Source organism: Knufia obscura (assembly GCF_036327395.1).
Source record: "Knufia obscura strain CCFEE 5817 isolate CBS 148926 chromosome Unknown scaffold_6, whole genome shotgun sequence".
NCBI lineage: Eukaryota > Fungi > Ascomycota > Eurotiomycetes > Chaetothyriales > Trichomeriaceae > Knufia > Knufia obscura.
In genome coordinates, this window is record NW_027042692.1 from 820,791 (window position 1) to 836,046 (window position 15,256).

The window sequence follows — 15,256 nt, forward strand, 5'->3', positions numbered from 1 at the left end:
AACATAGATGAACATGATAACGACAAGGCGTCGGGCGTTTCTGAATTACATTTTTGCGATACAGCATATTTGTTATTGGTCGGTAGCAATTACCCGCTGGAATTGAGCATTGGCGTTTGGTAGAGGGATAACTTAGCACTTCTGACACATCTCACCTATTCGGACTGAATTATTTTTATCCACACATCTTCAGCAAAAAGATATTATTGGGCGTTGGTTGCAAGCAGCTAGATGTGCATCATCGTAACGTAACACATTCAATCACTTTCACTCCTTGATACAATTCTCGTTGTCGCATCAGATTAAACGTCGTAAGATAATGTACAATCTCCTCGCTTCTAATGTTACATGGCTCAGATGCCAAGCACAAACCGCGATCATGCAAAATACCTCCCATTCATAACAGGCGTCCTCCCGAAATCGCCCTACCCATATTTACATGAAGTCCTTCAACAAACAACTCTCACCTCAACAACCTCTCAATCTCACCCAACCTCTCCCGTCTCGCCTCCTCCCCCCTCTTCCTCTTCGCCTCCGCCTCCCCAAACGCAACATTAACAAGCTGTCTCTTCGTCTTCTGCACCTCCAATACCTCCTCCTCCACACTTCCCTCCATCACGAACCTTACAACCCTACACTCCCTCGTCTGACCCAGCCGATACACCCGATCAACAGCCTGATCCTCCACCGCAGGCGCCCACCAGGAATCCGCAAGGATGACCTGACTCGCCGCTGTAAGGTTCACGCCGACTGAACATGCGCTCAGTGATGCGAGGAGGATTCTGCACTCGGGGTCTGTGCGGAGGGTCTCCATTGCGACGTCGCGCTCTAGAGGACTGAGACGGCCGTCGAGACGCGTGAAGTGGAGGTTGTGTTTGTGGAGGTGGGGTTCGAGAATGTCAAGGAAGGAGGTCCATTGGCTGAAGACGACGGTTTTGGTGTCTGGTTTTGTAGCGCGGAGGACGTCAAGGATCGCTTCGATTTTGCTGCTGCTTTCGTTGGGGTCGATGTCTAGATCCTGCTCTTCTTTGCCTTCGCCGAAGTTTGCCGCGGGTTGAATTAGGAGGTCTGTGGTTGGGAGGTCGGCGCGACACATAGGGCACTTCTGTTGTGTTTGGACGACCCGTTCGATGCAGTCCTTGCAGAAGGCGTGGGCGCAGGCTGTGATCACGGGGTTGCGATCTCGTTCTGTGAGGGACTCCATGCAGATTGGGCAGTCTTCTTGGTTGTCGAGCTTTAGCTGAAGGAGGTCTTGCAACGCTTTCTTGTTGGCTGGATCTATGATGTCGATTGTTTTGCCTGAGTTCTCCTCGATGAGGGACATGAGCTTCGACATTCGTTCTTCGCCGCACATCTTCCAGTGGTTGCATGTTTGTCGCAGACGAAGAAGGACTTCGAGGAGGTGGGTCATGGTGTTCTCGCCTTTCTGAGCTTTTGCAGCTTCGACCAGGCCCTTCGCCTCAGCTCTAAAGGCATCGTATTTCTCCTGTTCATGAGTCAGGAATTTGACAGACTTGCTGTGATATGTGAGATCGGGTAGTTTGAGGTTGACAAACTTCATGTCTTTCATTCGCCGCAGACAGAGTGTCTGCATCAGCGCTCGGAGTAGCATTTGACCTGCTGAATCTTGGTTCTTGACAGGTCGAATGATGTTAGCGTTGAAGATCTCGAACTCGCTGAGACCGCCACTGAGACGTAGGAACTTGACATGGGAATACAGATCCTTAAGACTATTAACGATCGGAGTCCCACTCAGCACCCATCTTGAATCTGCCATAAGCGTATGAGCTGCCCTAGACATCTTTGCTTTTGGATTTCGAATATTATGACCTTCATCTAGCACGACTCGTCTCCACTGAACCGAAAATAGGCCCTTTGAGGTGGGCACCTGGCACGGTTTGTCCTTGTTGTTGGTGAAGAGCTCGAGAGTCATTGTTTGATATGTTGTAACGACAATATTATACTTCTTGAACTGTTCAGGCGACAAGCCGCGCTTACCTTGACCGTGATAGATGAGCACATTCGGCGCATACTTCTTCTTGACATGCATTTCTGCTTGGTTCTTCCAATTGCTCATGACGGATAGTGGAGCAATGATCAGCGTCGGTTGCCCAGTCTTCTTAGGATCTGCCATAATAAGCGAGATGACCTGAATCGTCTTCCCAACCCCCATGTCGTCTGCGAGAATGCCTCCAGATGCGAGCTCGGGTGCACCCCGGACCAGAAAATTGGTAACAACATTGAGGTAGCCGCCTTTGTGTTTCTTCCAGAATTGCACGCTATCATTGTTCTCCTTGTCCGGCAAACGTGGTGACTCTTGGTCCAGCATCCATCGCAAGCCTTGACTTTGGTACGGCAGAAGTTGAGTGGCAAGTTGTTCTGGGTGATCTGTTAACTTCATCTTCGCAAGATCGTCCTCGCCGTGGGCAAGTCTGCTCACGGCATTCTGGACGTCTCGAGGATTGAATGTGGCAGTGTTACTGAGGAGGGTACCGATATCCTGAGATGCGGTCGTGCCGTCACCATCGCTGCCCAGGTTTGAGTACCTGCTTGGACCAACATTGTCGTACACAACATTGCCCTGTTTGCGCATCTTGGAGGCCGCCTTCTCCCGAGCTGCTTGCTGCTTCTCAAGCTCTTTCTGCTTCCGTTGCCGGGCAGACTCAGCCTTATTCAGCTCTTGAACTGGTAATTTCACCTCGATCATTCTCGACCTGAGGGCCCACTTTTCTGGATTGCTAGCTGTGCCAAACAGCTTCAAACCTATTGGACACTTGAAATCCCCTTTCACGCCGGTCAGGGCCCCCTCCACCAGGAGGTCGCCAGAGTCCATAAATGGTGCTAGTTTTGCTGCCATATCGCGCCCGATATGACCGATTTGTTGCCTTCGCACATTATCGATCCTAATCGCGTTTCGATCATACGGATTACCGGGCTCCCTACGCACCATGACGTACTCCCCAATGGTCGCGGAGCCGTCATAATAACGGATACCAACAATGCTGGTATTGAGGATACCGTAAAGCTGTCGATTCTCGTAAGCATCCTCATCGTCGTCATCTTGAGTCAGGTCAATGCTTCGAGAGATGTCGTCTTCAACTGATCTCTGTTGGGTCAATGACCACTCATTGGGGCTGAGCTGGGGTTGAGCTGCACTGGATGCAGGAATAGCCAGCCATGCATCTCGCTCAGCTTGCGAAGGCGTCTGACTTGATGAGAACGAACCATAGGATTGGGAGTTGTTGAAGCTTGGAGCTCTGCTACAGGAGTTAGCATGGACGACACGAACGACGACGATACGGTACTACAGTGTTGACAACAACGGCGCAGTGGACTCTGGGGAGTAGCAATCGTAATAACATACCTTCCTTGAGAATTCCGGAGTGGTTGGCTGCTCGATGGCGGAGTCGCATATGCGGAGGACGCCGATTGCTTCTGGAGCTTACGATTAGGGGTATTTTCGGTGTCGCTGTCGGCTGTCAAGTCTACGGTCTCCGCCTTGCGCTTTCTGCCCTGAGCCATCTTCTGTTTTCAAGCTTGTTTCCACCAAGAAGAGCTTATGTGGGGAAGATCTTTAAAGGAGGAAGGAAAGACTGCCCACATATGCCGGCAGAAGGAGAAAAAGGACGAAAGTCGCGTTGTTGAGCGGACCACGCGTTATACGCCAAGCCAAAGCAAAGAAGTACGAGATCACATGACTATTAATTGCCTGACGGCCTTGAATCGTTATCTGTTTGCTCCTGTTTGGAAACACCGGGATCGTCTGGGTCATGCTCAACGTGCTACATGCTGTGTGCGAAGCTTCCGTGATGTGGTTTAGTCGAGCACCGACGACGCTATTCGCCATCTTCGTCCTCACTATCTGACATTCCTACTAGCGTCGCATCAATAGGCGGCACCTCAGAATCCGAGGAATCATCACTGTCGTAGCCTGCATTGGCTTTGCCCTTGACAGCATCGACCGTTACCGGTGCCTGGAGCGGCACAGTCGTAGACGTGTTCTCTGCTGGAGTGGAATATGGCTCGATTGTGTCTGCTGCTGCCGTTGCTGGTGGCCGATCGCTTGGAAAGTGCTGACCCTGATCTTCGGCTATCACAATTAGGGCCTCTTCTTGCGCGGAGTCGTCATCTAGCCGAGGTCGCTTCGGTACAGATTCGTAGTTCGTGCCTGCCGGGCCAGTAGCCATTGAAGCTGGTAGGTCGTTGGAAGCAGATGCCGCCAACTGTGCATCAGTACTCTGCTCCAACAGTGTGGTGAAGTCACGCTTTTGGGTACTTGCAAAGTCCTGCAGTGCCTCTTTGCTTGAAGTCGCCTCTTCCATGTGTGGCTCTTGTGTGGCTTCTGCAGTCGAGCCATTCATATAGCCATTCAACTCGAGCTGCATGGCATCGCCATGGCCATCCTCATATGTCTCTTCCCCTTCGTCCTCGTCCGCCGCCTCGTGTTCGTCCTGTTCTGCAAATTCGCCCTCTGTGCTTGAGCGAACTACTGGCATCCTTGGCCGTAACAAAGCGTCGAAAGCTAGCTTGTGAGTCTCGTCCTCTACACTCTCTGCAGACCTAGCAAGGAAAGGCATGAGACTCGGTCCAGGAGGCGCGGTTCTGCCACTTTTTGGATCTGATCGAGGTCGAGAAGGATGCAGAACGCTTGCAAGAATAGCTTCATGGTGGTTCAGCAGTATTGCTGTCTGGTCGATCTGCGTTCGGACACTACTATAGCCCGCAAGCTTGTGTAACGGTGCGTACGTCAATATTGCAGGCAATAGTCGGTATGCAGAGTCGTACAAGTCGCGAGTGCTTGAAGGCATGGCAGAGCCTTGCTTCTTCGTCGCAGAATTGTTCTGGAGTGATGACAGACCGTCCGTGTGGCCTCTTGATACTAGTAAATCATTGCAACATTGCTGAACCAATCGCCTGAAGTTGGCAGAGTCTGACTTAGTGAGAGGCAACAATCGATGCGGGAGCAGAGAATCAACAAGTTCGTAACTCGCGCGCCTGATTGCGGCATTGTCAGCCTCGGCTTCAAACATCTCCCATAGTTGTGTGCTTATTGTATGACAGACAGGGAAAAGAGCTGATTGAAAGGCCTCGACCAGTGCTTGAAATAGATGGAGCACTGCAATATGTATACGCGGCAGGTTGAGCCACAGCTCTTCACGCTCGTCTCGGGTAACCTCGTTGTTGATTCGCAAAGAAAATTTTGGTGTTGGCGGAGTAACTGCTGTAAGTCTAGCTGTCAGGTCGAGAACCGCGCCTAGCGGCGAATTGACCTCCTGCGCATGTTGGCTGCTTAAGACATGTCGTAGAACGTCTACCTGCCGTGCAAGGGTTGAGCAACCATCAGATTCCCCAGACCACGCAGCAAGGCCGAGAACATCAGGGCTGGAGGTCGCCGGTGTGCTTGATGCTTTCTGCTTCTTAGTAACCTTCGAAGTACGTGCTATAGCAGGCGACCAATCTTCAACAATAGCTCTGAAAACGAGATCTGCGGTATCGTGTGCTGCCTCTATCGCCTGGGAACAAGTCTGAGCCCAGTCCGTGGGGATGGTGTTCTTCGGAGCACAGAAGTGTAACCTTGCAAGAACATCCTGTGCCGCAGAGTACACTTCATCCGGGCAAGTAACGTCACTAATCAAGCTGAGGCAGATGGATTTGATTGAGCCCGCATTAGGTCGAACTGTAGACGCAAAGTGCTCGAGGAGAAGGTGCCAACTGCGCAGGACGACTCCTAGTAGCGGACTGAGAACTCGGACAGGATTTCCATCAGCTTGAGTTGTGGAAGGTTTGATGACTCCGAGGCTTGCAGAAATGAAGGCTGGCAAGGTCGGGGTCGTGATCTCACGGACTAGTGCTTGGTCGCCTACTGTTAGAAGATAGATGCGAGATATTGTTACGACACAAAGCCTTTTCGCCTCCGGAGTATCAGGCTTCCCGAGACATGAAATCAGACTTCGGACCCAGCTGGCCGAGTCTGCCAGAAATGTGGTGCCGCCGGTCTCAACCAGTGCTTTGGCGATGACAATGCCTGAAAATCTACCCTCAGGTGTTCGGTCCTGGAGTAACGTTGACACTCGGGTTTTGAGCTTGTGCAGTAATAGGGACTGATCGTTGTTCGGAGAAGTGTTTCTAAGTGTGTCACCACAACTTGCTAGCGAGGTTGCCAAGTAGCCAACCTGGTGTGGAAGCTCGTAGGCTGGAGTCGAGGTAAGTCGAGTTGCGATAGCTCGCAGCGCATTAAAGCTGGACATGCCGTTGCTTCCGAGCTGAGGTCGCTAGTGAGGCCGTCCGGACCTACATTTAGAGTACATTGCGGTTCATACAGCGCATTGCTCGACGAGGCGTCTTCAAAATTTCTCGAACTGCTCTACCAGAACCGAGCTAGATCAGATTCAGTTAGTCCTCCAGCTTGGTGCCTCAGGCTGTAAGCTATGATGTCGGTCCCTGTCGACGGTAGTATCTGAAGGGTATGTAATATTATTCAGGTTGATGCCGTTGCTACAAACACTTGCAGTCACGTCAAGAGCGACCGGAACTGCTCAGCTCATAGTTTCCCCTAGCATGCTCGATTTGCCAGCCATAGCGACGTACACATAATGCCACTGCGTACGTCGCGATTTCCTCGAATACGAGAAAGATGTCGGTATGCGCAAACACTCCAGACGAAGCTACGGCAGAAGACCTGACTGTGACAGGGCCACGAGGATAAGGGAAAACGCTACATCGGCCTGTTAGATGCTGCCAGAGTTAAGGGCTCTTGGGCCGAGCTGCCGGAGCTGATCCGGAAGGTGACCAAGCATGCCTCGAACCAGACGACCCTCATCGACACTGCTACTGCCGAACACTTCGTCGCGAGTCATGCCTCATCACGGTCTCAGACAGTCACCAACTCGGACCGATCGCCCGTCGAAAGACTGCGACAAACTGTTAGCATTGCGAACAATACAGGAGAGGAAGAGGTCTTTCAGGGGCAGACGTGTCTTGCTTGGGCAGCCTGGACAGGTGCAGCATCAGCCTCGACGGACTCGATACCAATATCGGAAGTCGTCCCTCTGTTCGATCGATACGGCCAAAAAAGCACATCTACATGGACAAAAATATGCCTTCTGAGAGCCATATTCATCCAAGGGAAATCCAACGCTCAGCGCGGAGAGGATACTCAAGCATTAGCAGTTTACAAAGCCGCTGCTGCTTGGGTCGAGCTCAATGTCGATGTGGTCAAGTCAACACCACAGTTGTCCTACTGGGCCGAGCAAATACTGGCTGAGTATGGCATGCTTGAGACAAGTTCTGTGTCAACAGACGAGAAGCTCAAAGCGCTGCGTCTATGGTCATCGTTGGTCGCTAGAAGTCCAGAAGCTGCGTCTGGGACTTATGGTAATCCCAAATCACATGTAACCCGCAGCACTACATGGAAAGCCTATTATCACATCCTTTCCGAGAGCTTAGCGCGGCCGCCATCCATGTCAGTTGGACGAGCGCGGTCTGCGGCAGACCTTCGAGCGGTCGAAGCTGCCTACGAGACTGCCCTTTTGCGAGATCGAAAGTTTCCTAAAGCCACCGAATCAAACGCTCCAGTAGAGCACTGGATCGAGCAAGTCATTCGCAACTGGCAGCTACTGTGCGGGGGCGGCTGGCAAGAGAGTGATCTTGGAGAGGGCGGGCGAAATGCCCTCACCAGGAACGTGCTGGATGTTCTGTATCGAGCCGCAACCAAAACTTTCCACTCAACTCTGATTTTGCGAAGACTCTTCGAAGTCCACAAGGCTCTGACCGAATTCGAACTGGCTTACCGATGCCTAGACACATACATAGAATTGAACGATCGTGCCCGAGCAAGAGCTGCAAAGGCCGGAGAGACAAATTCGGAAGCCGACGAAGTGATGTTGCTTACTGTGTCTGAAGGCGTCGAGGGGTTGTGTTCGTTTGGCAGACAGCAAGAGGCTCAAAAGGCTTTTGATCTAGCAACCAAGTTGGAGGATTGGCTGGACGAAATTATGCCCGAGGAAGAAGCGTCCATACCGAACGGACATGCTGAGCCTGACCAGCCAGTCAATGGCACCCACCAACAGCCACCGTCTGACAGCGTCCTTCAGACTACGTATCGTGCTATAGGTATCGCAAAGGCCAACTGGGCGAAGTGTTCGCCATTCACGGAAACCAGGAACGAGCTTCAAGCTGAAGCACTTACCGCACTACAAAAAGCCGCAAGCTTATCTCAACCACAGGTGCCTACACTATATGCTTTGGCACTTCTGTGTGCGGAGACGAGGGACATTCAGCAAGCCCTGCGTTGGACGAAGGTTGGGCTTCAGCGTCTACCGCAAGTAGAAACGTCCACCGATAACGCAACAAGCAATCCTGATCGGTGCGCATTCTGGCACTTGATGACACTACTCCTCAGCAGTCAACAAGATTTTGACACAGCATTACAAAGTAGTGCTGCTACGCTGGAATCGATACTTGCGACAGATCAGCAAAGCCCAAACAGTTCCCGAAACGGCTCTGTCGGCAAGCATTCAGAGAAGGTGTTGGCTCCTGCTGCTGCAGATATGGAATGCGATGATTTACAAAGAATCGTCGACTTGCAGATTTCGTATCTAGCTCTAGTCGAGCTGATTGATGGGCCAGAAGCTGCTCTGAACCACAGTGGCGAGCTGCTTAGTCTTTATTCTTCACTTTTCAAGCGATTCGAGATCGGCGAGGTCAAGCCACCAGTGGAGCAGACTCTGATACCACCCAAGAATTCGGCAGGAGTCAAGAGCATGAGAGGGAGTATATTCTCAAGAAGAAAGCCGACGCCATCCATTGCACCGTCGGCTACCACAGCTAGTCTTGCATCTGCGGCCTATTCCCAGAAGGACACTAGGCCAACGACACAAGCGAGCCAAGCACCAACCATACAAGTAACCGATGAGAGTGGGAAGTCACCCTCCAAGAAGCATCATCACTTAATTCACAGGCATCACGATCACAATTCCTCAGCGAAGCGCGTTTCGAAGAGCGCAAAGCCTGCGACCTCTCAAGGCGTTGCAGACGATCCTCGAAGCTTGCAACAGAGCCCTGTGACTTCGACTGATGGCCAGATGATGTCTACTAGCACGACCAATGCAGTGGACCATGCTTCACCGACTAGCGCTCAGCACGACTCTCGTGGTGAAGCCAAGCAGCCACTCGGGGAAGTGCCTCACAACGTGACATCTCACAAGGAAGCGCCACCTCCGCTTGGTCATCATGACCAGCCACCGGAACAAGATGTGCGCTTGCCAACAGTACATCCATACACGAGCAGTACCTCGCCCATACCGAGGTTTCCAAAAGCTTTGGCTCAAAAACATGCTTTGATAGTGCTTAACAAAATGTGGCTGACGGTAGCAACACTCTATCGGCGGTCGCACATGTTTGAGGATTGCGGAGAAGCTATAGAGGAAGCATCAAAAGCAGCGACACGTATCGAAACAATAGTATCAACTACTGACCCCTCTGCCCGCGCGTTAGCCGACGCAGGCTGGGGTGGAGGAGGCAAGAGCTCGGACGAAGTATGGGCGGATGTTTATTGCTCACGAGCCGAGCTCTTGCATGCTATCGCTCAGCGAAGAGACGAAGAAGGCACTCCCACTACAGGCGAAAACCTTCGAGAAGTCATCGAACAGTATGAGCACTGCCTCATGTACTACCCTGACCACCCTTCTGGAATTGTTGGGCTCAGTAATATTCTCCTTGACTACTACGAGAAGAGGATCGACCTGGCGAAGAAAGTCGACGATGGCCGTTCATTCGGTGTCCGACCAGGATCGAAGCAATCAAAGGAAGAGGATCTGCTTGGCTCGGCCACGCCCTCCCAGGAGCATCTGCAAGACCCCTTCTCGACACAAGCGGCATCAAGTGAAGATCTTAAGAAGACACCGGAAAACTTGAACCGCATCGCTGCTCGCGATCGTGCCTATGGCTTGCTGAGCACTCTGACTAAGCTAGGCACGGGGTGGGATAATTCAGAGGCATGGTTCGCGCTTGCTAGGGCACATGAGCTTGGTGGAGAAGTCGACAGAGCCAAAAAGATTCTTTGGTGGGTCATTGAACTTGAAGATACCCGGCCTATCAGGCACTGGAGGAACCTGGGCTGTGGTGGGTATGTTCTATGAAAAGCAAGCAGTAAATAGCATAGACTAATGATACTCCTTATCTGTACCTCCCTCAAGGGATCGAATGAATCGAGCTATTGTTCTCTTCCTCCTCCTTGGGGGAAATAGTGCTGCCTAGCCCAGGCATTTTACGGCAGATCATCGGACGGTGACGCACCTTCCCCATCCTCCACCCACAGCATCGCGCCTGCCATCCTGTAATTGATATGCCTCAATCAAGAGGCATGATGGGTTGAAAGCTCTTTTACCTGACGCGCCATGGCGCTCAACACAGACAATGATATACTGGCATCACAAGCTGCCACCAACGCAGCTGATGCTCTACCAATCTTCAATGTAGAGCGCGTCCAGCTCAACTTCAATATCGCATCGGACTTCGTGGCTGGCCAAGTAGCCAACAACGTCCTTATTCTTGCCCTTGCTACGAACAGGATATTGAGAATTGACCTCGAGAACCCCTCTGACATTGACGGTCAGTCTATATGGATGCAGGATCGTGCTAAGCTAAACAATTGTAGATGTCGACCTCCCACAGCCCGCGTCGAAGATCGGCCTGATCCGGCGCATGTTCCTCGACCCGACGGCGTCCCACCTGATTGTTAACACTACACTCGGCGAGAATTTCTACCTCCATTCCCAGTCCAAGCAGCCGAAATCACTTGCCCGTTTCAAAAATGTCAGCATCGAATGTGTAGCATGGAACTCGTCACAGCCTACAGCGTCCACACGAGAGATTCTGGTTGGTGCAGCGGATGGAGGTGTCTGGGAGGCATATATTGAACCTAGCACCGAGTTCTACAGACGTGAAGAACGATATGTGACGCAGGTGTGGAGGGTGCCCGAGGGTGCAGCTGTTACTGGACTCTGGGTTGACACTATACCCGGGAAGAATGACATGCGCAGGGTACTGGTCAGTAGCCATAATAAGGTATACCATATCGTCGGCAAGGTCGGTGGAAGGGGCAGGGAAGGGTCAGCGAGCATATTTGCTGAGCTGTTTCAGAAGGAGGAGCCAGTCTCACATGCTGCGAAGGACGCTTCCGCGAGTGCACCGTCATGTTTGGCTGTTGCGCCAGATCTGCCAGCTGATGCGGTGCAAGATGAGAACTGGGCGAGACCATTTGGTTGGCTGAGCAGCCAAGGTATCTTGACTGGAGTATTGAGCACAGATCCTGCCGTGCAAAGTCTGGGCAACAAGATCTTCAAAGATGCGAAGCTCCATCCAAGATTGATCTTTCCCGAGACCATGTCGGCAAGGGGTGGCAAGAAGCTGATTCAGGATCCCATTCACTTGATGACTCTGACTCAGTGGCATGCCGTTGCGCTGGCTGAGGGCCGGATAGTAGCTGTCAACCGGCTAACGGGACAAGTTGTGTACAATCAGACCGTGCTTGAGCCTGGGCAGACCGCTTTAGGGCTTGTTTCAGATCCGAAGAAGAACACGTTCTGGTTGTTTACTTCTTCAGAGATCTTCGAGGTTGTGGCAACAGAGGAGGATCGAGATGTTTGGAAAATCATGCTCCAGCTGCAAGACTACGACGGTGCTTTGAAGTATGCTAAAGGCTCCTTGCAGAGGGACTCCGTGGCAATGGCTTCAGGTGATCATTTGTCGAGCAAAGGCCAGTGGACCGAAGCAGCATCTGTCTGGGGAAGGAGCAGCAAGGCTTTCGAGGAAGTTTGCTTGAGCTTGATAGATTCAGGTCAAGACGATGCTCTGAGAAGGTATTTACTGACAAAGATGAGCGCGTACAAAAAGTCTTCGATCATGCAAAGAGTCATGATATCGACGTGGCTGATACAGATCTACATGGCGAAGCTGAATTCGCTGGACGACATGGTTGCTACTAATGCGGAGCTGATGGATAACACAGACACAAGAGGCGCAAAAGATGAGCTCGAGAAGATTCGTCGAGAGTATCAGGACTTTGTCACGAGGCAAAAGTCAGACTTGGACGCCAAAACAGTCTACGAAGTGGTCTCCTCGCACGATAGGGAAGAAGAGCTCCTCTACTTCGCGAACACAATCACCGACTACGAATATGTGTTATCATATTGGATTCAGCGAGAGAAGTGGAACGACGCCCTCAATGTCCTCAATAAGCAATCGAATCCGGAGACATTCTATCGTTACAGCAACGTGCTCATGACACACGCTCCAGTTGGTCTTGTCGAAATCCTTACAAGACGGAGCAATATCGAACCACAAAAGATGATACCAGCCCTGCTGAGCTACAACGAAACAGCACTTACCAACAATACACCTCTCAAGGACAATCAGGCAATACGCTACCTGAATTTCATAGTCAACAATTATCCTGATGTCCCAGCATCAGTGCATAACACCCTTATCTCCTTCCTCGCAACACAATCAGGCACCTCAGAAACCACACTGTTAGCGTATCTCGAATCCCAACCAACTCCACCCCTCTTCGACGCGGACTTCGCCCTAAGGCTATGCACCCAACACCACAGAATCCAATCCGCAATCCACATCTACAGCGTAATCCTCAACCAACCACTCTCCGCCGTCTCCCTAGCCCTCGAAAACAACGACATCGACCTCGCCGCCCTTGTCGCAGACCGCGTCGAACCAACACCCACCAACAGACAACCGCGCAAACACCTCTGGCTCATGATCGCCGAGCGCAAAATAAAACAACAAGGCACATCCATAAAATCCGCAATCGAGTTCCTAAAACGCTCACCATCCTCCTCTGACCTCCTCAAAATCGAAGACCTTATCCAGTTCTTCCCTGACTTCGTCGTGATCGACGACTTCAAGGAAGAAATCTGCTCAGCTCTCGAATCCTACTCTCGCCACATCGACAGTCTCAAATCAGAGATGGACGCCAGCGAAACCACCGCAAAGGCCATCCGCGAAGAGATCTCAGCGCTCGATTCCCGGTACGCGATCGTGGAGCCTGGTGAACGATGCTGGATATGTACGCTACCTGTCCTCAGCCGACAGTTCTTCGTGTTCCCGTGTCAACATGCGTTTCACTCGGATTGTTTGGGGAAGCGCGTGCTGGAGAGCAGTAATGCGGTGAGGAGGAAGAATATCAAGGATTTGCAGGGCAAGGTTAGTGCGGGGATGGGTGTGGGCGTGCAGCGGCAGAAGTGGATTAGGGAGTTGGATGGGATTGTGGGGGAGCAGTGTGTTTTGTGTGGGGATTTGGGGATTAGGGGGGTTGATGAGCCGTTTGTTAGGGAGGGGGAGGATAGGGGGGAGTGGGTCATTTAGGGGGCAAAACAAAACGAGAGGTACCGTAGGTACGAGAGCACTGCTGGGGAGGAGCGCGAAGCTGCTTGAATATACCTATGTTCCAATTGCGGTTTCTGCACACCACTTCCAATTGAATTAATTGACTTATCGATGTCTAGCCAACCATAACCGCCACATCGCCTGCCTCCACAGGGTGTACATGCCATCACTATCCCTGTCCGAAAGTGTTTGACTTTGACCTTGGTGCTAGACCTCAAAAGCAGCACGACACTATCGACTGCTTACTGAGGCAATTGTCAGAAGGGCCTCGGTGTTGTTATTATCGTTGGTCTCATTGTTATGTGAAGTATGTTTCAAAATGTTCTCGAGGACATTGTGAGGAAGGTCGGTTATGTTTGGCATCGTGAGGTCTGTGTTCTACGCTCGTTAATATGTGTATGGATCAGGGGCCTGGGAGGTGTTAGTGAGGACCTACTGGAAACAGGGATGGTTCGGAGGCGTCCGCTTTACAGCTTGGCTAGAAGAGGAGGGTGTGATGCTAATATATGGCTGTGGTAAGTTGGTTATGTGTGAGTGATCCCGTCGCATATCTGGGGGATTGTGCTTATGGGCTTCATTGGTATGAGTCTGAGACCGGGTACGGAGGTGCTCGTGGGCGGAAAGGGCGGTTACGCGGTGGGAAGGGTCCAGGAAGAAAGGGACCGAGATTGTGGGGCCCTGGGGAGTAGGTCCGATCCAGGGACTCGATGGCAACGATTTGACGGTGCTGCTTAGTGGGCGGGCGAGCATATGCTCGTAGTGGGCACGGAAGTGGTGTGGAAGGAGGCGTCTCTCACGCCAGATCCGAAAGCCGCTCTCCCACCACATCTTGTTGACCACTTCTCATTCATAGAAACCGGCGTCGAAGATCTCGAATGTGGTGCCACACTCTTCCGTCCTACTGCTACCGGGTTTTCACCGCCATGATCGACCCTCCCAACATCCTCACAACGGAGTCAGGCTCGTCGATCCAAGCCTTGCGCTTCCTATCCTTCGATGCCTCTTCAAGCAGGTTCTCCTTGTTTAGCTTCCAGTATGATTCGAAGGTGATCGCGTTCCATCAATGGCAGATGAAGCCGACGAGTTGGAATCGACGAGGTCGAGAATCTGTTCGAGGATTTCGTTTGGCAGGTCGTTTATCGTAGGCATGGTGTCTGTTCTTTAAATGAGTCTAGAGTGTCAGAAGATGGAGGATACGACAGACGGACCTCGTGAACTTGTGGCAGGTTGTAATTGGAGTACTGTGCGAGCCTTCACAATGGTTGAACTAGGCTTTTGGACAAATGGGTTTCTTGGTCTGCATTCTTTACGTTTCTACCTTCCTGGCGGGATTTGCAAATTTTGCTGTATGCTGGGGGAAGTTGTGGGTGCTCTCCAAGCAAGTGACATCGAACCTGACTGGCAGCACAAGCCGACATTCGCCAGCGTCTAACGCGCCTACCATAATGCCATCGACCGTTGAGTCACATATCAAGCAGTCTTCAGTCCCACCGCTTGATCATTTCCTTCATGCTAGTCATACCGTCCTGCTGGGTTGTACTCTTAGTCTTGGGAATGCCTTACCACCTCTGTCATCAATACCAAGAACCCTCCTCCGCCACAGGTCGTAGTTCTCGGCTTTGATTGCGTGAAATCGTCCCAGCCCACTAGTCCATATGACTTCGAAGGCAGTCTCGCACCACTTCTCACAAACTCGAGAGAGCGCTCTGAGCTCTAGTATCTGCATTCCAGCATACCCGAGATCTGCTGCAGGATGTCTGGAGGGAGGCTGTTGATATGTGACATGCTCGATCTCTAATGATCTCGTGTCAGCTGCTGTGCGCATGTGAGTTGATGCTAACTTGCTTGATCGGGT

The 15,256-nt window shown here is 51.7% G+C and overlaps 4 protein-coding genes across 4 annotated transcripts; 2 read left to right on the top strand and 2 right to left on the bottom strand.

Moving 5' to 3' along the window:
• Positions 1 to 463: 463 nt before the first annotated feature.
• Positions 464 to 3,522, bottom strand: PMZ80_005803 (uncharacterized protein; the record flags this gene model as incomplete). The annotated part of the gene is made up of 2 exons (XM_064874220.1): positions 464 to 3,257; positions 3,365 to 3,522. The coding sequence occupies 2 exons, from the start codon at positions 3,520 to 3,522 to the stop codon at positions 464 to 466; spliced, it is 2,952 nt and encodes a 983-aa protein (XP_064729942.1).
• A 314-nt stretch (positions 3,523 to 3,836) lies between these two features.
• PMZ80_005804 (uncharacterized protein) lies at positions 3,837 to 6,248 on the bottom strand (the record flags this gene model as incomplete). Its single annotated transcript, XM_064874221.1, has 1 exon — positions 3,837 to 6,248. One exon carries the CDS (start codon positions 6,246 to 6,248, stop codon positions 3,837 to 3,839), a length of 2,412 nt encoding a protein of 803 aa, XP_064729943.1.
• A 386-nt stretch (positions 6,249 to 6,634) lies between these two features.
• PMZ80_005805 (uncharacterized protein) lies at positions 6,635 to 10,139 on the top strand (the record flags this gene model as incomplete). Its single annotated transcript, XM_064874222.1, has 2 exons — positions 6,635 to 6,640; positions 6,693 to 10,139. The coding sequence occupies 2 exons, from the start codon at positions 6,635 to 6,637 to the stop codon at positions 10,137 to 10,139; spliced, it is 3,453 nt and encodes a 1,150-aa protein (XP_064729944.1).
• A 258-nt stretch (positions 10,140 to 10,397) lies between these two features.
• PEP3 (tethering complex subunit) lies at positions 10,398 to 13,380 on the top strand (the record flags this gene model as incomplete). Its single annotated transcript, XM_064874223.1, has 2 exons — positions 10,398 to 10,611; positions 10,658 to 13,380. The coding sequence occupies 2 exons, from the start codon at positions 10,398 to 10,400 to the stop codon at positions 13,378 to 13,380; spliced, it is 2,937 nt and encodes a 978-aa protein (XP_064729945.1).
• Between the last annotated feature and the right edge of the window lie 1,876 nt (positions 13,381 to 15,256).